The 23,407-nt window shown below is 38.8% G+C and overlaps 1 protein-coding gene across 18 annotated transcripts; it reads right to left on the bottom strand.

The window, feature by feature from the left end:
* Positions 1-350: 350 nt before the first annotated feature.
* Positions 351-21,603, bottom strand: LOC103719209 (uncharacterized). 18 transcript variants are annotated; one of them, XR_015969086.2, is made up of 16 exons: positions 21,482-21,603; positions 20,193-21,370; positions 17,827-17,956; positions 17,486-17,687; positions 16,036-16,122; positions 15,883-15,942; positions 15,664-15,750; positions 14,907-14,978; positions 14,600-14,655; positions 10,005-10,090; positions 9,185-9,290; positions 8,938-9,095; positions 8,756-8,842; positions 3,718-3,801; positions 1,407-1,480; positions 351-890 (listed from the first exon to the last, which is right to left on the bottom strand). XR_015969086.2 is itself a non-coding variant. In XM_088705029.2 (16 exons), the coding sequence occupies exons 2-16, from the start codon at positions 20,737-20,739 to the stop codon at positions 815-817; spliced, it is 1,917 nt and encodes a 638-aa protein (XP_088561155.2). In that variant the 5' UTR covers positions 20,740-21,370; positions 21,482-21,603; the 3' UTR covers positions 351-814. The 18 variants fall into 18 exon arrangements, 11 of the variants coding, with proteins under 11 accessions (XP_088561155.2, XP_088561156.2, XP_088561157.2 ...); XR_015969087.2 differs by having other exon boundaries at positions 3,718-3,798; XM_088705029.2 differs by having other exon boundaries at positions 8,751-8,842.
* Positions 21,604-23,407: the final 1,804 nt, after the last annotated feature.

Below are 23,407 nucleotides of genomic sequence, written 5' to 3'. Positions count from 1 at the left end.
AGACCCCTGGTGAGAGATTCAAGTGGACTGGGAACTCAGTAAGAGTCTTTCCAAATAGCTGCCTCTTAGGTCATCAGGCATGCATGCCTTAAATCAAAATCCTTGAATCAAAATCATGGCCAATGAGTCGAGCTGGTTACGGTTGCTCGCAAGTTGAGTTGTTACTTGAAAATACACTCACCAGCAGGCACCATGTTAGGCTTTAAGCCATGGAAGTTCTTTTACACGTACACCGGAGATCTCAGAGATTTCAACCTTAAGAATCCAAATACTCCAGAATGACGTAGGATCTACAAGGTTTATATTTAGGCCATACATATAAGACATTTAAAATAACATCAACGCCAGGATGCAGGGATGTAAATATCATAATTGTCATGTAATGATGCCTGTATGGTTTAGAAACCCGACTAATTGGAATACAGGTTCTATGTCATCATCAAATTTCTGAGACCAGTAAAGAATAATTTACTTTATTCTTAATCACCTTTACATTTTCACAATAGTGAATATGTGAATTGGATTGATGCATACCCTGACAGCAACAGATCTCTGGATGATTTTTTTTCCTGCTAGATCTACCACACATTTATGTCTACGTTACAACAGTCTTGGCCTCTTGTCGCAGCATCTTCCATTCCGTTGAGCCGAAAAGAAGAAGACTTTCAGCAACGTGGAGTGACACAGGACTTCACCTGTGCGCGCTGCAACAGTCAGTGGAGAATTTTACATGCTTGGCATATATACCTGCTCCTCTGAGCCTGATCCATTTGATAATCCAATTTGATGACCATGAGATCTTGTGAACCTTGAATCATGTGCAGCCTTGGTCGATCATAGCCTGAGCAAGATTAAGGAACGCACAGATGTTTCCTCCATGCACCAAAGCTCTGCAACAAAACTGGAAACTCAGTGTGGACTTTGACAAGGAGGAACCGAACACAAGCCATCTACAGTTTGCAGAGCAACCATAGGCCAGAAATAACCAGCAGAAATAACCAGCAAAAATGCCAAAAGAATGAAAACCCTATTAACATTATGGTTGCTCTAATTTTGCTTGATGAAGATCATGATTTCACAATTATATGGACAAACATGTTGACAAACACGTATAGGAAAATATGCAGCTTCCATACCATTATTATGATACAAATTTGGCTTTTAACTATTTCTATCCATCCATTAAGAAAAAATATTTCTAGCCATCCAAAGCAAGGTTATAGCTTAGTGTGAATTTACAGTATGTTCTATTAATGAGCAAGACCCATAGGCCCAAATTTATGGCACTACAGAATGACAGACTCAGCAATCAGGTATCCAGAAAATGAAGCAGGAAGAAATGTACATAAAGAAGTCAGTACAAGTCATGATTCACCCACATCTTCGACACCAGTCAGAAGACTTACTCTGGGCTGTCTTTTAGAAATCCATAATCAGCTGCAGCTTTAAGCGATCTGTCATAGGTCTGCTTCATTGCATCCTGTAATCAGTGACAAAGGAAGAGTCAAAAGGGGAAAGGTATGTGATTACCAAGAGAACAATCAAAAGATCATTCTGGCAATTATTATACTAATTGATTGTCTGTACATGATGATCTGCAAGGGTCACTCATTGAACTGATGAATGCTTATAAGCTGAGAGGTCTGAGAAATGTTGGGATTTGAAGTTCAGAAACAAACAATTCCATCATGGGATGTGACTAAAGGATTAAGTTATTCATCCTGGCTCTATAGCAGGGTTCAACAGGCACATATAGTTTCCACAGAATAATAAACGGACAGAAACATGAAATGACTGAGTAGGGTTGATAAATGACTATCATTCAATCCGTGGCTTCTGGGCAATATTACCTCTGAAGAAGGGTTATATTTTAATAACATAGTTATTAGGAACCCGAACAAGCAGCACACAGCCAGGGGGCAGTGGAATTGACTACAGTTTTTCAACCAAAAGAGTTGTGACATTATACAAAGCTATGTAGAAAGAAGAATGAGATAGAGAAATGATTATGTAAGCCAGCCTTGCATTTGCATATAAAGTTATGTTTATAATTTCTTATCTCAGTATGTTTAGGGATTCTGGTTGGATTTTTTTATATTTTTTAGAGTTTATATTATTTTATATTTGGATTCTGTTAGAAATGGCTTTTTTTAATTTGAACTTTTCATGATCAATCTCTCAAAAAGAAATACAACTCTAAAAAATATAAAAATATCCAACCAGAACCCTGCATAAACTCTTTAAGATATTCCTTAATTATCGATTTTTGAAGGAATTTGACAACTGCTCTCACATTAGGGCATGATAAACTCTTAATCACCTAGCATTATTACACACTGTTCAACCTACCAGCCTATACTTGCACTATGCCCTAGCTTCACCAGTTTGAACATATTGCATTTTGAAGATCTTATATAGATATTGTATTAACTCAGTGCTGGTTTGCACCAATTTGTGCTGCGGCTTATTGATCAGTGAGCTATACAAGTATTGATACCAAATAGCACACAATATGATTAAGAGACTCCAAGGCGTCCCAATACAAGAGGTTCCCACCACTGTGGCGTCTAGAGAGGGTCAAACGTACTCTGATCAGTGTGCTATACAAGTATTCATACCTAATAGCACACAATATGATTAAGAGACTCCAAGACATCCCAATGCATGAGGTTCCCGCCACCATAGGGTCTAGGGAAGGTCAGATGTACTCAACCTTACCCAACGTGCAGAGAAGTTGTTTCCTTTTTGCAAACCCACGGCACCTAAATTGTAATGGAGCAACCTTACATTGCGCCAAGGTCTGACTTCATTATTAACAGAAACCAGACATTTTGAAATATTGTGTTTTTGAAAGATATACACTCCTTCAAAATATGACTTTAGTATTAATAGGCGGTTTGCAGTATAAAATGGCGTAGCACATGTATTTGTAAGTGGTGCTTATCAAGAACACATTCATGAGGATTCATTTTGTAAATGTTCAACTTACAGGTTCAAAACTAGAGTCATCTTAAAGAACCCATTTAGCACTCTGTCCTTTTCAGTCAATGCACACCACCAAGTGTAAAAACAGTGTGTCAAGGAATATGTACTATTATGACTGCTCATCAACAAGCTAATGTTCACCTACTAGTGTTAGGACTGTTTGATTGTTAGCATCCATCTAATAAGAAATGGATCATCCAAGACACCTTATTGGCTGAATATTATGGGTGGCCCAATCAAGTGCTAAAGCCTAGGTAATATACAGAAAGTAAAACCCAGGTAGACCAAATAAGACGGGTAATTTGAGTGGCCAGCTATCAGCTGGATGTTCAGAAACAAAGTCAATGAAATTCTTTCATTGTCGCTCTTTGAAGACCATCAGATGTCCTGTTTCAGTTGGCTACATTCTGGCATGTGTGTGCAAATTGCATGAGAATTTGCTCAGTGACCACAAGCAAAGAGCACCATGGCGATAATCACAAATTGATAGTGAAAAGGAATTTGCTTCTCTGGACAACACGGGATATGCAAAAAGTGAGATGATCAAACGAAGGGGAAAAACCATTGCTGTAAGATCTTGGTTGGAGGTCACTGTTTGTTAGTCCGCAGACTTCCAGGGGGCATAGTTAGTTTGGCGATATAGAGCAAATAGCAACCTACCAGATTCCAAGATAAAAACTATATCTCTTTGGAAGGGGAGTGATGCAGTTATATGAGAAGGGTAGAAGCCACCTGTAATTTAGTCTCAAACTCCTCAGCTGACCACTGCATTAAATTGTATTCATGATTAAGTTCAAGTTCTCCAACAGCAACCTGCTAGAGAATAAAAAAGGGCAAAAATATAAGATTATATATAACACTATGTAATCTGCAACTAAAACCACTTGTTTAATAAAAAAACACAAATCATTAAATTTGTTATGTCCTTCATCTTGATAGAAAACCTACAATTTACCATGTAATTAAAGGTCCACATCAGGCAACAGCAAAATATATGCTAAAAGGAATGCAAAGTTCTTCCGTGGCTCCTGATGATTCATAAAGTATACTGAGCTTAAGGCTGTCAAACAAGCAAGCTGTTTGTCAGCACTGAGAAGCTCAGACTTGGCTCAGAATTCAGCTTGACGTTGGTTCACTCAACTAATAGACTAGTCTAGCTTGAGCCATGATTTTAGGGGTGTCAATGGGCCAGGCCAGCCCGAACAGACCGAAGACCTGACCTGGAAAAAACAGGGCTATGGGTTCAAGTCTTAGGGCTGTGATCAAGGCTTAGGCCTGGAAACTGAGGCCGAATCAATTCCAGAGCAGAAACAAGCCTAGAGTTTTAAAGAAATTCGGGCCTGGGTATCTTATGTTAAAAACACACCCCTCTGAAGATATACTAATCTGAGTTCCCACTCCATGTGGGATAGACTAAAAATTAGGAGTACGCCCAACATCCTACCAACATCTAAGAGAAACCTAAACTGTAGAACCCCAATCCTCTCCACTCTCCCTCTCCTTCTTCCCCTCTCCCTCTCCTTAGTCCTCCCCTCTCCCTCTTTCCACGATTCATTCCCATGGATCTAGGGCTGCAAATGGGTTGGGTCGACCCGTGACCCGACCCGACCCAACCCGCTTAAGACCCGACCCAACCCGCATTTTAGGACCCGCGGGGCCGGGTCGGGTCCTAAATTTGGACCCGTTCTATTTTTCGGGTCGGGTCGGGTCCGCCCAATTTCGACCCGCACCCCGACCCGACCCGACCCAATTTTTTTGGATCATTTTTTTAAGACATGCAGGCCATTGGGCCGCAGGCCCGCAGTGCTACTGACTAGTGACTACTGTGCTCTGTGCTTTGCCCGCAGCCCGCAACGGATGATATATAAATCATCCGCTTCACCTGTTGGACCCCTTCCTTTTTCTCTCCCGTGCGGCGCAGCGGCTGTGCCCTAGGTCTTGACTCTTGAGCTGCGGCGGAGGATCATCTGGAGGAGACGAGGAGTAGACCGCTTCCGTGCTCGGTGCCCTAGATCTCCCGTGCGGCTGTGCCCTAGATCTTGAGCTGCGGCGGAGGATCATTTGGAGAAGAGTAGCCCGCTTCCGTGCTCGGTGCCCTAGATCTCCCGACTTCCGACTCCCCATTCCGCGGATCTCCCTCTTCCCATTCTTCGGCGTCCCAAGGTATGTCCCTCCTCCAGTCCTCCGTATTTTTTTTAGCATAGGTCGGGAGATGGTTCCGGCGAAGGGGGCTTATCTTGTAACAGGGCAACGACGCCGGACTTGAGGGAGAGGGAGAGGGAGAGGTGGGGGTCGTCGGGGATAGTCGGAAGATTTGGAGGAGGGGCGTGCCACACTTGGGGAGCATCATTTGGGCCTACTTGTTTTATTTTCTACCAATCTGTGAGATCTAACCTAGTTTGCACAATTTTTTTGAGATTTAATCATAGTTTTCAAGATTTTATATGCACGACATTCTCTCTGCTAAAGTCTTCCTTGATCTGGTTTTGAACAGTGCTGTGGTTTAGAAAAGAATTTGCTTTCAGCCAAGGGAAGTTATTCCATATTCCTTGTGTAGCTCATGCACTTAATCTTATGGTTCAAGATGGGCTAAAAGAAATCCAAGATGTAATTATAATGTGTGCGAGAGTGTAAAGTACATAAAGGGCTCACCTTCATGAAAGTGCCTTGTGAGAAATGTCCTTGCTTGGATGTGCCAACATGTTGGAACTCAATGTATCATATGTTGGAAAGTGCTGTGACTTTCAAAAAAGCAACTCTCTTCTTTGGCTTCATTGGACCCTAACTATAAATGTGCACCCTCTCTTGATGATTGGAAAGTGGCTGAAACTATTTACAACCTTTTAAAGATATTTTATCATGCCACTAAAAGTGATCTATGGATTCAATTGTCCAACCTCAGACTTTCATGACATGGGGCAAGTGAGGAGCCTTTACAAATTGAAGCATCAAATGAAAATGATTCAATTAGTCTTATGGTGATGCAAATGCAAAGAAAATTTAACAAATATTGGAAGGCATTATACTTGTATCTAGTAATTATGATTATATTTGGATCCAAAATCCATGATAACTTTTGTAGAGTTTCCTTTCAAGCAAGCATTTGGTAGTGAGCGCCAAAATATACTGGAGTACATAAAAGTTCACAGTGCTTTTCAATGACTATGCTAATACAAGTTTGCTAAACATATGGTGACTTCTACTTTGAGTAGAGATGACGGCATCGAGACTCTAATGATGACCTTGTTTTATTATCGGATTTGAACCAACATGTAAGTAGGCAATTAAGTAATCAGCATCTGAAAGAACTTGCTAGATACTTGGAAGCGGTCCGCCGTACCGGTACCGATCGGCGTACCGGTGACGGGCCGAACAGGTTCCGTACCAATTTTGTACCAGCTCCGTACTGGTACGGTAGTCGTACCGACCGGTTTTCCAATGAAAAGCTCCCAGTACCGGATCCCACACTGATCCGGTACTGGTCCCAGCCCGAACCGGTTCGTACCGGCCGGTACGGCATACCCTGCTTGGAAGTGACTTTCCTCGAAAAGATGATTCAACCTTATTAATTGGTCGATGGTAAACACACCAAAGTACGCAATACTTTCATGCATGGCACATGATTTGCTAGACACACCCACTTCAACTGTTGCATCTAAATCAGTATTTAGTACTGGAGGATGAGTGAGTCAATTTAAAAGCTCACTGAGTTGTGAAACAGTTGAAGGCTTGAAGCCCTTATTTGTGGTCAAGATTGGATTAGAGTTGAAGGTATGTTACAGTGTATTGGTACTTTTGTTTATAAGTTCCATTAATTTGTTTACATTGATTAATGGTTTCTTCTTGTGTAGCATGTTCTAGCACTGGAATGGGATCTATCAATGAATTTGAAGACAGCTTTGCTGATCTTCATATATGACATAATATGGCAAGCTTTATTCCATGTCATCTAGTTTAAAACCTTGATATAGCCGTTCTTGCACTCTCTTCTATCGTTCATTTTTTTTTTAGGATTCAAATGAGCAGTTTGGACTCTTTCAACTTGAGAGACACTTGGAAAACTACAACTACTTGGATCAATGCTCTAGCTGCTGCTTTTTGATTGATTAATTTTATTTTTTGATTGTGCCACGATGATTCATATTATCTTAAACTCGTTGATTCTGGACAAGTGTGAACTACTTGCGAATTTTAGATATAGTAACTGTTGTAATCTGGCTTAGGAACACGAAGATCAAGTTTTGGTTGTTGGTACGGGGACATAAATTTGGAGGTTGATATCCAGAATTTAGTATGCAATTTAGTCATGTTGTGGTGAGCTTGCTCTGCACCTAAAGATCACATATTGGCATTTAAATTGTTGTTTATGTTCTATTCATATATATTAGGCTGTGTTTCTATAATATTTCAGCAGTATTTTCCTGTTTTTGTCCATCCCTTTTTGATGTTATTGTTGAATGTCTTCAGATATTAGACAATCACAGATTATATTGGTTTCTGTTAGATATCCACAAGCTGGACTCAAAAAGTATGGATTCAGGTTGGGCCGGGTCTCACAGATTGATCCTGGCCAAAATCGGACCTACTTTGGAATATTTTATTTCGAGCTAGGCTCAGGCCTAAGGAATATTTCTAAGTTTTATTCATTAGATGGATATCTCACAGATGGGATTAAGAGAGCTAAGACAATGAGAATGATGCCACCCAACTCACAATGCCTCAAATTTCAGCTGATGCCTCCTCTTTGTTTTGCCTTCATTCTTTCCTTTCTCCTCCTTTTCCTTACCAATGCGCTTACTTTATGCACCAGTTTACCCTAATATGGCAAGTTGTTGGCCAATGTACTCAGGATCTTAACTGCTTCACTGAATCGCTCACCGGTCACCACTATCTCGAATGATAACACCGCAACAGCAGTTCTCAGAGTTCACCCTTGCCCCTCATCCTTTCTCCTGTCCTCAAGGTTGGCCCAAATCCCAGAGTCTAACAGCATTTCACTGCTACCTCATTTTGATCCCTAAGGGCTTCTTCTCCTTTCCTGAACCCTTTTCCCATCTCTAAGTCTGGCCGCCACTACTGCTGGTCATCAACTGTATGCTCTCTCCTCTGCCCCTAAATTTAACTATGTCTAAGCATATGTAATTTCAATCCTAAACAAGCTGAGCTTAAGCTAGCTCAACTTCAAATAGTCGAGCTTGAGCTGGGCCTTTCCAGCTCGTATCGAGCTCAAGCAGAGCATGCCAATTGTCAACCCAAGCTCGAGTTGGCCTTAGTTCGCTCAAGTTTGGTTCATTCACACCTTTAGTCAAGCATAGGATAAGTTGATAAGAAATTTGCAAATTAGCAAAGCTAAGAGAGGGAAGGGCGAGAAGGACATTGATCAGATTATGTTGATCAGAAGTGAAAAGGACATGGTTTACATAGGACAGTGCAAGCAAAACTATTACAATATTCCAAAATTTTGTTGGATAAGGAAGTTGTCAGAAATAAATAAGGGAAATTTACAACGGTTAGGGTGTAAACAAGCAAAGCCGAGCCAGACCAAGTAGCAGGTTGCTTCATTCCAGCCTATTTATAAAGGAGCTGTTTAAGCTCAGGTTGAGCTCAAGCCGAGCTTAAGGATACTGTTCAGGCTACAAATGTGCTATTTCTTGAAAACTGTATAAAACGAGGAGCGTCAAAATACATAAGATCATTATATTATTCTCATTAATGATAAAAATCTATAGGCAGCTATAAAGAGAACCAAATGCCTAGTACATTACCCCACCAGCACTTGCTGCCTTTGCTGGAGCAACCAGAACTTTGGCCTTTCTCAGAACATCAATTGCTTGAGGGGTACAGGGCATATTTGAACCTACTCATTCAAAAGGGAGGATTATATCCAACGCAAGATAAAGAGCAAGAATGCTACCAAGATCTAGTCAGTACCTCACACTGAAAAATTCGTACCTTCTATCACTATGTGGCAACCGGAACTAACTAAAGCAATGGCATCAGGTTGATCTATTTCATTTTGTGAAGCGCAGGGGAATGCAATATCACACTGTTCATTCCACGGCTTTGCATCCTTGACATACTTAGCCTGTGCATATGATTTCAAATAGTCTCTGTTACATGACAAATAGTAGATGTCATATTTTCTGCGACTGACATGGCAGGAAAATGTGAAATACACATGAAAGTAACATGTTCGCACCTCAAACTTCTTTGTTGAGCCTTGATGTCCCTAAGCAAAGAAAATTTTACATAATCAAATCCATCTTCATCTAATAGATAGCCCTTGGAATCTGCAACAGCATGAACTAAAACATTATGTAAACATTTAATGGTATGAAATCTCCACAAAAATTCCCAAGTTTTTCACAAATTAGTATTTTAGAAAAAATAATGAGGAAGTTTTATCTTCAATTAAAGGACAACTAGGCAACATTTTGCAAAGCATATTACTTTTACCACTTCTGATGGTGAAATGGGATCTATTCCTCAACTTCATTGTAGAAAGAGATTTCATCCTAAGACACTATCTAGTCACCAGCTGACATTGGAATTATAGCTATCAGACCTTTGAGTTAAGCTAGTAGAGATTAAGACTTCTGCAGAACTTATAAGATGACATGTGAGTTTCTTCCATTCTTTTCTGAAAGTCATGAAGACAGAGAGCACAAGAATCTGAACAGGCATCTGCACCATTTATAAATTTTGGAGTCTCAGTCTCAGATAACCTAAGAACACAAAATTGACTTAAGCAGGATGCCAAATACCGAGCAACCTGCAATAAATAATTAGATAGACTTTGGCTTCTACATCTCATATGCTGCCAACAACTATACCCCCATCTGGGCCATGTCTTGAAACTAAAACAGAAAATATAAAAGGCGAGGACCAAGTTTAGCAAATAACCAAAGACACAATGGTAGAGTCCAGTACGTCATATTGGTTTAGAAAGCAAAAAGTTCTGAAGTTCCATGAATAACACCTGATCTTCTAAGCAATGCTAACAAGTTGCTTGCAGGTACCTGATATAGTGATTGGCATGGCACCACAGGATAGAAGCTTCTCCAGTACATGCATTGCTATCTTCCCAGCACCACTAACTACACATCTGTAGACAAGAAGATTACAGTGACTACTATAGTCCATATCTAGGGCACATAATTGTGCACATAAATACCATCATTTGATGAGTTATGAAAGGAGACAATTCCATGCTTAAAGGAAAATCATGCGGTCATGACAACATCAAAGATGAAAGGCAACCTTATAAAGGTACCACTGCTGATAAAAAACACCTTTAGATCATGGAAAGAAATGCTGAATGACCTGATTACCAATAAATGACTCCATTATCTTAAATATTCATACTTCATACTATGCTTAAAACAATCGACTGATGAAGTCATTGACAGCCTGAGTTGATGGGAAGACACATAATCAGCTCTCCTCCACTGGACTCCAAAATGCACATAGATTTATTTCATTAATTTGAGGCATAAAATACTGTCGAAGACCACCCTATCCTTTGTTTGCATCTTTTATGTCAATAGCATATAACTTTTAGGGCATTAGTACACAACTCACGCTGTAATCTGATCCAAATCACATCTTCCAGGTTCAACCTCATTATCAGGGTCAGCTTCCTTTACACCGAAAAAAGAAAATGGGATCTTAGAAACGGACCTAACCTAAACATGAACCATTCAAAACATGTTTTGACTCCACTTCAGTAACTAAAACTTTAAACAGAGATTTGATTCAACAACGTCTCACCAAGTACTAATCCACAGTTGCAGCCCCAATAATTCATGAGGGCATTACCTTTCATTCGGGCACATAAAACAGTAGTAAACACTAAACAGTGTCTCAGATAAAGGCATAAGATCATCTTTGCCAGTCGGCCAAAATATATAGTATATCCACGACTTCATTTCTCAATAATATGGTCATGTTTATCAGAATTTAGTGTTTCAATAGAGTCATCCATCATCATGAGAAGCCATACACAAACTAAAAAGGTGTTAAAAATTTAATATTCCTCCTGTCAGAAGGCTAGTTAGTTCAACACACAAGACCTGATTCTTTCCCTTCTTGTTGGCAAGCTCCCTCTATCAGCCAACTGTACCTACAAGTCAAGTCTGAAATGCATGGACACTTGCACAAAACTCACAACAAGCAACTCTATCACAGGAATGTTTTTTGATTTTCAGAAAGTCATTACCTTTAGCTGCCAAGACTATCATCATTTGTATGGAGACATTGATGGATGCAACCAATCAGTGGCTATGACAACAGTATAATATGAATAATGCATTTCTTCACAAAGAAAAATATATGCTAGCTCCTCTTGCTCATATATTGGTTACAAATTGCTGCAAGAGAAGCTCAAACAAAGTTGTTTTGCTAGCTCTAGCCTATATAGTCATGGTCTATCTGCATGATTCTGACTTGATGTATCATGCATAAGCTCTCTAGAATTAAGCTCTACTAAAAGCTCCATACAGCTAGGAAGAACAGATACTTTAAATCACAGGCCATGTCCATATCAGTTATGTATTAAATATCAATATTTGTCAAATATTCTGGGATATGTGCCCCATACTTAACAATAGCATCCTACTTTTTATTTTTTAAAAGAAAGGTCTGGTACTGCCCAGATATGCACAAGATACTTCAGGGATACCTCCAAGAAAGAGGGGAAGGTTTTTTTTCTCTTTTCTTAACAAGCATTAATCTTTTAATAATGGTTGATTAATTTTTGAGTTTGCGATGTTGATATTAAAGTACGGAGTGTGGATTATGGTCTATGAATCTGAATGACAACCAAATGATGAGTTTGTGGAAGTGGATGCTAATATAAAAAGTATGGACAGTAGTTTTGATAACATACCATGCTTTACTTATGTTTTTTCACATATATATGTAAATTTGTACATATGTTTGTTGTTGTATATTAGCCATATCATATCCTATTTTTTAAAGATTTGTCGTATCAGCATATTAGTACCATGTCATATCCACATCCCGTATCCGCATCCATGCTTCCTAGTTCTATAGTAAGAGCATATTAGTACCATGTCATATCCACATCCCGTATCCGCATCCATGCTTCCTAGTTCTATAGTAAAGGACAAGTGGCTGATGGTAGAATCACTACGATCAACTTGCTAGTCATTTAATTCATCCTTGTCCCCAATCAAATACTCTCTTGCATGTATGTTCAAAGTTTCTTGCCATAGCCAATTCTTGTTTCGTGATTGGTTAAGCTTCAACCTTTTTACCGTATGGAGCTCACTATCAACATACCACCCCATGTTTTGCAACTACCTATGCACCTCATGGCAAATACCAAGTTCCAGTCCCTCAATGTACACAGCAGGTTGAGACTGGTTTTTGATATTTGTCACCACAAATGTATGAAGCGCCTATCTCATCCATCTTACAACATTTCAACTTCTTTACAAAGTCACAAACCATACACTGCTCCTCCAGCAAACTTGTCAAACTATCTATAAAACCCAACATCTGGGGGTAGGGTGTTAAGCATTTATTGTTCCCCATGAAACTTGTGCATACTAAGCAAATGGCAAGCTTAGCACGATGGAACAAAATAATCATATATTATGGGTGCATATGCTGCAATTGCCCACACTGGCCATTCAGTAACAGCAATGGGAAAGGAATAGTATAATAGACGTATGAATGTCTGTATCGGTCTAAAAACCCTCATGACGCTGCATCGAGCTGAGTTGTAGATTATAGAATCAGCCAAAAAAAAAAAGTTCTAATTACTCTAGGCCTCCCACCAATTACAGTATAACAAAACCAAAATGATTGACAATTAATTTGAATGAGACTTCCAAAGATTCTTAAAGTACAACAAGGAAAAAAAAATAAAGCAAAACCTTCTAAAGAACAGTACTTTGCTATTACAAGGACTTCTTCATCAATTAAAACAAATATGTCTCTATTCCATGTTTTTAGCTAGTTCCCAGAAAATGTAAAAAATGAACTAAATAATCACAGTTAAAGGTTCAGGCAAATATACCAGAAGTTGATTTTTAATAACTATCAATTTGAACAAGATACCAAAATTAAGAGAAATGCTAAATGGCCCATAACCACTTCAAGTCTTCAACCCTGATTACTTATGGGATCACCCAAATCCAATCACTAACTGATTTACTATTACGAATAATCGTACTCAAAATTTATTTTAAAAAACATAAATGACAATAAACTCAAAATAGGATTTGAAAAGATTCTAATCAAAAGGCTTTCTCCCACTAGAAAAGCCCCTATGACTCTTAAGGATCTTCCTACTTTCGCCTCTTTTACTAGAGATTTTTAGAGTGCGCATATATTATTTTGGATTGCTAGCATTTTCGATGAGATCGCTAAATAATAAATATAGATAAGGTCTGTCATACTGACACATACCGACTATACCTTACCGTATCAGTAAGCTACCAGTATGGTACCGATCTTCAATTCGGTATGAGTTGAACCAGTCCATCCAGTCCAAACCAAGTGAAACCGTCCCATACCACTTGACACCAATGTGTGCACCATACCGACTTGTACCATCAGGTTTCGGGCAGAGCAAAAGAGAGGTTGGAAGCTACCTCGGTACAGGGCGCATACCATACCATACCATACCAAATCAGTATTGTACCAGTACAGTACCAGTGTCAAGATCGTGGACCTTGAATATACCTATTAAATAAAGAAACAACATGGTTGTATACAAGATTCGCAATCTCAGCATCGGACCCTGTATCAGTATTATGCTAATGTAGTGTTGGTACGCCTAGTACAATGGTTTGTTTGGTATACCAAGGCTCGATACGCCCCCCATACCGAGTCTCAATTCGGTGTCAGTATAGTACAGTATGCCCTATAAAGAGTGGTATGCACCGGTATGGCGAACGTTGGATGTATATATTGGAGCATAAGTGAGATGTAGATTATTATTTATATCACAAAGTCAAAATTATGAACCACCAAAGAGAAATTATGGAATAAGATTAAAAAAAAACAAATCTCAGAGCCAATTCAGCTTATGCTGAAAAGGTTAACATTGAGGCTTATGTCTCACTTCAATCGCAAGCAGAATAGTCCTGAAAATGATAAAAGGTGTGCAAGGTCTTCATCAATTTAAACACATGATATGTAATACAAAATGAATATGGAGAGTGTAGAGAGAGGAAAGTGTGTAAAGTATATGCTGCTAATCTTGAATTGGTGAAAAATCTTGATTTGGACCTTGTCTTTCCCTCTTATGAAGTTAATATACCAAAATTTCACTTGAAAAACAATTACTAAAGAATGAGAATAAAAAGTTTTGATGGCCACTTTTCTGTGTATAATATATAATTAACTGATGCTATATGTCAATGCAGCATTGGTCGATAACACCAAAGTAAGGATGAATGCAAACATGAAACATAGTAGCAAGTAAGGATATAAAATTTAGTAACAGAATGAGGTATATGAAATTATTGGCTGATGATGAGTTATGGCTCTGCACTTCACATGACTCCTTCAATAGATATGTCAATGCAATCCTAGATTTATATATGTTATTTCTGCAAAAAGGTTTGACAAATTTGAAAACCGTAATCCTTTGAGTTCCTTGTTCGTCTCAGCAAGAATAAGGCGTGCAAAGAAAACCTGCAGAAACAATAGGATGTTTTGAGAGAATTTAGGAACAAGCAAAAGCCATAAACATATCTATTAAAAAGGGCAGCCCGGTGCACAAGACCCCCACCATTGCAGAGTCTAAGGAGGGCCACAAGTACTTAGCCTTACCCCCGTCTAAGAGGGCAACAGGGCAACCTTACCATTAGCTCAATCTATAAAAACTTCTATTATAAAAATAATAAAGTTCAAAAATTTGAAGTTGATCAGAAAAAATAAGGTACCAGTCCATATCCAGTAGCTTCAGTTCGAAGACTAGAACCTGACCAGAAGATCTTTGGTCCTGTAAAACTTCCCTGCATAAGCATAACAATAAAATCTGAAGACAAGATAGTCAATGCCTGAAAGTACTTTAGTTGAAAGACCACACAAACACACACACTTCAATTAATTGGGCATGGGGGAAAAAGATTTTGCAAGAAATATTAAAAAGTAACACAGCCCAAGTTTACAAAAAGCTCCAATGCGCTTATTTTATTTGTCATACAATTCAATACACATATCAAAACTATTAAATAGCCATATTTCACAAAGTACATCCACTCGGGGGTTAAAATTAACATAAATTATGAAAATCTAATGCATTAAAAGAATAGTGCATAAATCAAGGTCCGCAATCTCTGTATCAAGTATCAAATTGGTACGTTACCGATTCAATATGGTACAATATAGCACGCACCCCATGTTGAGACAACTCCTGATCTCCTTTTTCTCACTTTTCATCACGGTACCACCTGAAATCAGGCAATACGGACTGATGCAATATGGTCCGCACCCCGATTTCAGAGAGTATGGGGCAACTCTGCTCCGTCCAAACCGATACGGACTAGTTCGACTCATATACCAAACTAAACCTCAGTATCATACCAATACCTTACCAGCATAGCATGGTATGGTCAGTACAAATCGACACATTAGACCTTGACATAAACCAATTAGCCTCAATGCACCTTCCATTTACACCTGAAGATTCTTACATACCTGAAAGAGACTGACGATGCGTCTATATTGCCCAAAGAGGTAGCCCATTTCCCTTGGACCAACACCCATATCTTCTGCAGGAAGATCCTACAAGGAACATAATAAGTAAACATAAAATCGTACATTTTTAGGTAATTATTTGGTAGGTTTAGCATCTAATTTTTGTTGACTGCATGATCAAATGAAGCAAATAAAACATGTTCAAGGCATTTCCACTACCTGTTCAGGCCCCAAATATCGATATAGCTCGTTTATAAAGCTTTGACAAAAACGCATTATCTGCCATCATGGCATACACTTGACAAATCATCCTACAGTATAAAATAGAAACTTGTTACAAAAAGAAAAAAATCCAGACTAAATGGGCAATACCTCGGTCTCACTTTTTCCTTTTGGATCAAAATCACTCCCTCCTGCAGCTCCTCCAAGTTTATATGGTGATAGAGCATTCTTCATAGTCTGCAGAAAAGTAAAAAGTCAGTAAGAACTAGACGTCTCCACCATGTCAATATGCAATAAACCAACAATCTCATTTTTCAAGTCATACTTGACCTTAACAGCCAACATTTATGACAGTAGCAAAAGCAACCATATAACCCAACAAATATTTTTAGAGGAAACAACAACAGAAATACGAAGAGATGCAAAACTTCCTGAAGTAACTGCACTTGCATCTAGGATCACTCTATCCAATAACTGTTTTGCTATACTTTAAGGGAGAAGTCGTTAGTGATGTTTGTTGATAACTATCTCAATAATACACAATGAGGATGTGCGGACATGCTTATTTAAACTTTCACCTGGCAACAAATGGTACAGCTAAAGACTAGGATTTTATGAGTCCTTCTGCCAATGTATTGGTCTTTCACAACTAACTTCCTCTTTTGTGAGAGGAGGGCAAGGTCAATTGCAAGAAAAATACTCATCAACATATCAGGATTAGAAGACAATGGCAGACAAGAAGGTAAAGGAAAAAACTGAAAGGTGAAAAAAGGAGAAAAAATAAGCTGTCTCTACGTTGGGAAGAACCTCATTCATCTCCTTCCAAATTTCCCACATTGGGGGTAAATCAGTTGCCTTAACTTGGATTTTGGGGGCATGAGCAAGCCCAAGTCCTCAATGGACTCAATTAGGCTAATAAATCTGAAAGGCAGGCATACATGGCGCAGTTCTACCACAGCTCAATTTATATACTACTCACATTTATTACACTCAAAATCAATGAGCCAAAAGATCCTAGCCTACTGATGGATTTAGATTAGCCTAGGTTACATACATAATTAAACATTTTTACGCTAACATAAAAAGTCTAAGGTACGCCAGACATCATAGATACTGAGTTGAGCGAGCTTAAGCACAATAAATAATTGTTCGATGCTTTCAATTTTAATTCCATTTTTTCGCTTTTACAGTTTCAACATGTTTCAACAAACTACCGTAGGAAAATAAATGTCAATTTTTAGTATGAGATTGGGCTGAAAAAATCAGACAAAGCAATATGAAATCCTAATCAAGCCAAGATGGAGCACAGGACTCAATTACATGCAAAAAGCGACTGACAGTCCCTTTGTATTGCCCATAGCCTCAGCCAAGTCACATCCAAACCAAGCTGCCATACCCACAGATCACTGCACCCCTAATTACTGAACTAATGGAGGAATCAACTAAAGAAACAGATATTGTTCTACCAACTCTGATCTACCTAATGTATCTGCTAATTTATTGGTGAAGCCAAAATATTAGCAGCTATGCTATTGTGCAGAGTACCAACAACAACAACTACACGTTTAAGGTAGAACAAATTTGAGCTGTAAAACAGTACCTGCTCAAAACCTAGAAACTTGGCAATGCTTAAGTTCATGGATGGATGAAAACGAAGGCCACCCCTGCATGGACCCAGCACCTGGCTGAATTGCACGCGAAAGCCACGGTTCACATGCCTCTCTCCCCTGTCATCAACCCATGGCACTCTGAAGACTATTGCTCGCTCAGGTTCTAACAAACGCTCCAAGATGTGAACATACCTGAAAAGGTAACAGGAATACTTCTTGTAGCTTTCAGATATTACAAACCTTCTAAACCCAAATAGAAAGTTTCGTATTGAATGGTCATCTCATTGTTCAATAAATTGTAGTGGTAACTTTATTTGAAGAAGAAACTTACTGAGAGTTCTTCACCAACACAGGTTCTAAAGAATGAACCACATCTTGCACATACTGTATGAACTCAACTTCATGAGGATCCCTTCTCAAAATGGATTCAAGAATCGATCCAGCACTCTTTAACATTAATGCTTGAAAGTTTCCATGCCACAGTAAAAAAACAGCAAGGTAATATTTAGTATGAAGTAAAGACAAAAGTAAGTCATTTCAATTTATTCAATAAACTAACATCTAACTTTGATGTTGAGTAAACTTATGTGAAAATATATGCTACATGAACTCCTTGATTACTTATAGGGCAGAAAATCTTTTATTTCTTGCATCATGACAAGGATGATCTAAGATGTTAAGGAGATAAGAAACCTGGAATCTCCTTTCAATATAGCTGGTAGACCATTAGTATAGAAAAAAGAAACTGGATATGATTCAAAAACTTCATAGATATCATAATTCAAAGCAAGTATTAGATGTGCTCTTCCAAGATAAAGAGAACATCATAACAACAGAGAATGGGGAAAGCAAATATCCACACATAAGCAAAGGTGTGCAATACAAGGACAAGGACTGGCCATATATTTGCACAAAGGACTCCCATGTTTTCACATTGCTAATAAAATGAAAAAGTAGTGAGACATTCCACAGTATGTGCCAACTTATGGTTCGGTTGCCAACATGATGAACAAAAAACTTAAAGAATCGTTAATTTGAAGATAGATAGCAGTGTAAGAGTGAAAAGGGGAAGAAATAAAAGGGACCTTCATGTTGAAACGTTGGTTAAGGTGTCAGTCTTGGTCAGAAGAATCCACTTTTTTTCCAGTAACAGAGGACACAATACCATGGCAATATCTGTGTTGACTAAGTTCCAACATATATCTATCACAATTATGTTAATACGAATCAACTATTGGTCTTGCACTGATTAAAACAAGTAAATTTAGAATTCCATATTAAGTTGCAGCACAGTTTTTACAGTAGAAAGAGGAGATTTATCTATCTGAAAGAGATTTATCCATCAAAACATAGGCAGTTATGAACATATACTTATGGGAAGATGGGAAATAGTAATGGTATTTAGGAACTAAAGAAGACTCAATAGAAAAGAGCGGTTAAAATGGATGCTGGAGTTTAATATGTAAGCCTAAACAAAACTAGATGAGAAGGCAAGAGATGCTCCATGTGATGAGACCAAGAAAGCTACTAAAGTTAGATTTTGAGAAGACATTATGTGATGACCCATGCGGGCGTGTGTTTAGTCCCACATCAGTTATTCACTGGGTAGATATTGAATACTTATATAGGATCAAGGAACCCAAATAATATCTTCCGGCTAGCTTTTTTGGGTGAGGTCCTAGGTTGTTACAAATGGTATTAGAGCGAACCCGGCCCATGACCTATGTGAATTATGGGACATTGCAGCACGAGTATATTGAAGCTAACCACAAGTTGATCGTGGTGTTTGTGATTGGATTTGAATGGATTTGGATCCTTAGCCTGACGAGGACGTCAGGGCTTAACAGGGAAAGTATGACATGAGACGTGCGGGCGTGTATTTAATTTCATATCGGTTATTCGTTGGATAGATCTTGGATACTTATATAGTATTAAGAAATACAAATAATACCTTTCAGCTATCCTTTTTGGATGAAGTCCTGGGTTATTACACATTATTAGGAAGAGAAGCTTGTCCTTATGTTACTTGTGTTTTACAATATAGCTTTTGATCCCAGTGCAGGAATTTGGTGTAAGTACCTGGTGAGGAACATCCTTTGATCATCCGGTCAGGAAGGCCAAGAACACAAATATGGTATTGGAGCCTGATGAGGACTTTGGATAATATAAAAATCAAAAAAGTGAGCGGTTTCCTTTGATCTTGGATGGGTGAGATTGGAAAGCTTGGTGAAGAGATAGGAAAATATTATTTGTTCGATCTTTTTGCATTACTGCTAGATTGTTTTTGTCTCTCTCTATTTCTTTTTTTTTTAATACCCGGTTATGCCCGATTTACCAAAGGATTTGAAATTTAACTTCTATGAGTATTCAATCATTCATTTATACGCTATCTCATGTCAGAACTATGCCTATGCCCTAAGGTTATGACAACCTAGTTAAAGAAGCAGTAAACTGGTCAGGAAATTGCTATTCAGCTAAGGAAATTGTTTGGTTATCAGCTAGGTGAATATAAGCCTGTTATTTAGTAAGTGAATTTTTCTATTCAAAATATCAGCCAATATAGATTCAATCTGTCTGTATCTATAACTTACAGAGACACAGAAACATCAAGAATAAGTACAGAAATGAGGTCATAAACAGAAAATACATATGCACGTACGTATGAACAAATATGTATGGAGAGAGACACACACTAACCTTTTACGTAGACAGGTCTCTCAGCAGCAGGCAGACCCTTGTCCTTGGATGCCATTTTAAGCCGAAGAGCTTCCTTGTGGAGCAAGCTATTATTATGTTCTTCCAACGCACTCATCTGCATATTTCTACTTCCCTCATTCCCATATGGATTCCTCCTGTGCTTCCTCCCATACTGTCTACAAACAGAACAAAATATCCTATTCATGCCATCGACAGAATCAACATAAGCCCACTTATAGGTATCCGCCCACTCCTCCCTCCACTTTTTCACCACCTTCTTCTTTCTCTTTGCCTGTGGCAGCTTCACAAGCTCCTGCTGCCCTTCGTTAGGGGCCTGAGAGGCCAAAAGAAGCTGCTTGTGGTCTTCTTTCTCTCCGGGAGCAGTAGATTCTTGTGCATGTACACCAACAAGCGTGGTGCTGGAAAACGAAGGGTCATCATCGCCGGGCCCTATCTCTAAATCAATTTCCTCCCCTATCCCCCTCACCACCAGGTGATGGCGCTGGGCCTGGCGAAGGAGATTGATCTCATCCATTGTGGAGTTCATCTCTACACCCCCTCCCCGATGCCAACATTCAGTCTAACAAATTCACAACATACATTATACCCTTATTTTGCTAATAACCTCGCAACCAAATTATTTACAGCTCCGATAGCATCACTACTAGATAAGTTGACTCAAGTATTCAAGAACGCAATCAATATTTAACAAGGGTCAAGCATTCAGGAACCCAAACAATATTTAACAAGATTCGGTCTTGATGACATCCACTTCTCCTCCCTCCTTGTAACCATACAATGATAGGTTTATTGCTTCTTATTTCAAAGGCAATATTTTTGTATTCTTAAAACAGTGAAACATGAAAAAGAAGGGAGATCAACTTGCAATACAAGAATTCAGAAAACCTAACAAGAACGATTCTTGAGACCAATTCCTATTTTCGATACCCAGACGAAGTACAACTGTACAACACCGTCTTTCTCGGTTCAAAACGAAAGAATATATCATAATTACCGCTCTCTGAAGCTAAGAACCCACCATAAACCCTCATTCGATCGTTCGCTTCCCCCGAAAACAGAAATCCTTCTCGATTTGAAGCCAAGCTGTGTTACTAGTGATCCCACTAATTATTTCGACCATCGACAAAACAAAAAAGCCAGGAACAATTCAAGAAACCCTGGAAGAACCAAGAATCAGAGGATCAGCAGCAAGAAATTGGAAGAAAATGCGAGAATTTAATTCCTTCTTTGGGATTCAAATACGAGGGAGGAGAGAAAGGATCTGGGACCTGGGGTTTTTATCGATAACGCCGCTGAACACCGCCGTTGGAGACTGATACGCATTTAATTCCCTCATACATATATATCCAATTATCCATCCCAAGCTGACCGCTTAAAAAATATATGCAATGTTTAAAATCAGCCGTTCGTTTCTCTCTTTATTAGAATCGTGGGGTGGCGATGTGACTTCCAATGCTGATAAGTGGTTTTCTCTCGAGCGCGAAGTGAGGTGGTGAAGTTAAAGAGACGAGAACCTGGGGACTTCAACAAGTGACCGTTTTGAATCGCGCCCGCTGAGATCATATATGTGGGGCCCAATGGGGGTTCTTTGATGCGCTATCGAACTGGGTCGCGCCGGTATACTACTGTTACGGCAGGGCCCATGGGAAAGACACGGGCGTGGTCTCGTGGTCTGGACTCTGGAGGCGGGTCGAAAGAAGTTGCGTGCGCTGCGGGCGCCGAGGTTAGAGTATGGAACCCAAGCATGATACCGTGCGAAAGCTACGTATTGCATGACGTGGATGGTGTATGTGGGTTACGGTGCGAAGCACCAAATCCTGAGTGAAACGTGACTGCTGCGCATTTTCGCAACAACCTGGACGCCGGAGTTTTCTCTCATTAATTTTTTTTTTCAACGAGCTAATATATAAGTATATAATATCTGGAAAAATAATTTCTATATATTTAACTAATTATAAAAAATGTCATATTTTAAAGTGAGTTATGTCCCGTTGAGTACTTACTTTTTTTTAATAAAAAAATATATAAAATATTTATTATGCTCTTAGTAAAGAAAAAATATGTTATTTTATTTTATTTAAAAGCTTAAGAATATTTTTAAAAAAAATTCTTTCAGTGTGTTAATCATATTATCTGTAAATTTTTTATGAAATATGAAAAATTTATTTTCATACAAAAGTTATTTTTTTATTTTTTCTAAAAACTCCAACTAAATGTAAGGTACTTTTCTATTTTTCTATTGATCATATTTTCTCCCTTCTTGCAAACTAAACGAGTCCATGGTGGTAGCCCGAGCGATGCAGCTGCCTGGCTCCATAGTCAAAATGGAAATTTGAGCTTGGTTAATTTGATTATAAAAGTTTTTGCTGGCTCATTGAGGATTTATTTAGCTACAGAAAAATTACTATATAATGTTTTAAAAAATTTAACTTGGGGCATAGTATATTTTTAAACTCTAAAGATACCTATTTTTCCTTTGGTAGGGAGAAACTTATCCTGAATTTCTCAGGATGCTTGGATGCGCTTGAAGGGTTATTAAGCTATGTTTGAGCTTCTACATGATTTTGTGAACCCACGATGATGAAGGATGCTTGGTTGTAAGTAAATTTTGTTGTTCCTTGATCGAATGGATTTGGAAGGGTACTATGTTGGGTTGATCATGATTAGTGTTGCTGTTGAGAACCGATCCATCTTAAACACCGTATAAGAGATGCAATAACTTTGGAGAACCCAATGATCTACTACTCCGAGATGAAGACTCGTGGCAAACAGGTGCCATAGGGATCATGGTTGGATGGCCGCGCTCAAACCTGAAACAACGTAAATGAAGAAATTTTCTTGTCGGAGTGTGTCCAACAGGAAATCCTCTGATCCCTAAGTTAGGATGATGCTCGGAAAACAAAAGGAGGTTCTTTTATAGTCTGTTAGGGCATCTAAGCATTTACCTTCAGGTTCTCCTTTGTGGATGGTTGTATAGGTGAAGGAGTTTACCTACTACCGTAGAATTAGAGCACATGAGTCGGCCAAGAATGACTAACCTCAATATGGCCCGGATATTGGGTGCAAGCGTCTCGCACGCAGATGATATTTTGTCTGTCATATTGGCAGAATTTCGGAAATCACCAACAATTCCGACTAGGATGTTGCTAACCATGAGGAGCTTGCGAGGTGCGAACCATGATTGCACGACATCG

Source organism: Phoenix dactylifera, chromosome 9, assembly GCF_051530095.1.
Source record: "Phoenix dactylifera cultivar Ajwa chromosome 9, Ajwa_hap1_PhDact_Kaust_v1.1, whole genome shotgun sequence".
Lineage (NCBI taxonomy): Eukaryota > Viridiplantae > Streptophyta > Magnoliopsida > Arecales > Arecaceae > Phoenix > Phoenix dactylifera.
This window is presented reverse-complemented; position numbering and strand designations above follow the sequence as displayed.

Excerpts from the sequence above, each read along its gene's own strand:
- LOC103719209 (XM_088705029.2), bottom strand. The coding sequence starts at position 20,739 with ATGAACTCCACAATGGATGAGATCAATCTCCTTCGCCAGGCCCAGCGC. Across the intron at positions 9,096-9,184 it reads GCTCAACAAAGAAGTTTGAG|AGACTATTTGAAATCATATG; the intron begins GTGCGAACATGT and ends GTCATGTAACAG. Across the intron at positions 1,481-3,717 it reads AGTTTGAGACTAAATTACAG|GATGCAATGAAGCAGACCTA; the intron begins GTGGCTTCTACC and ends CACTGATTACAG.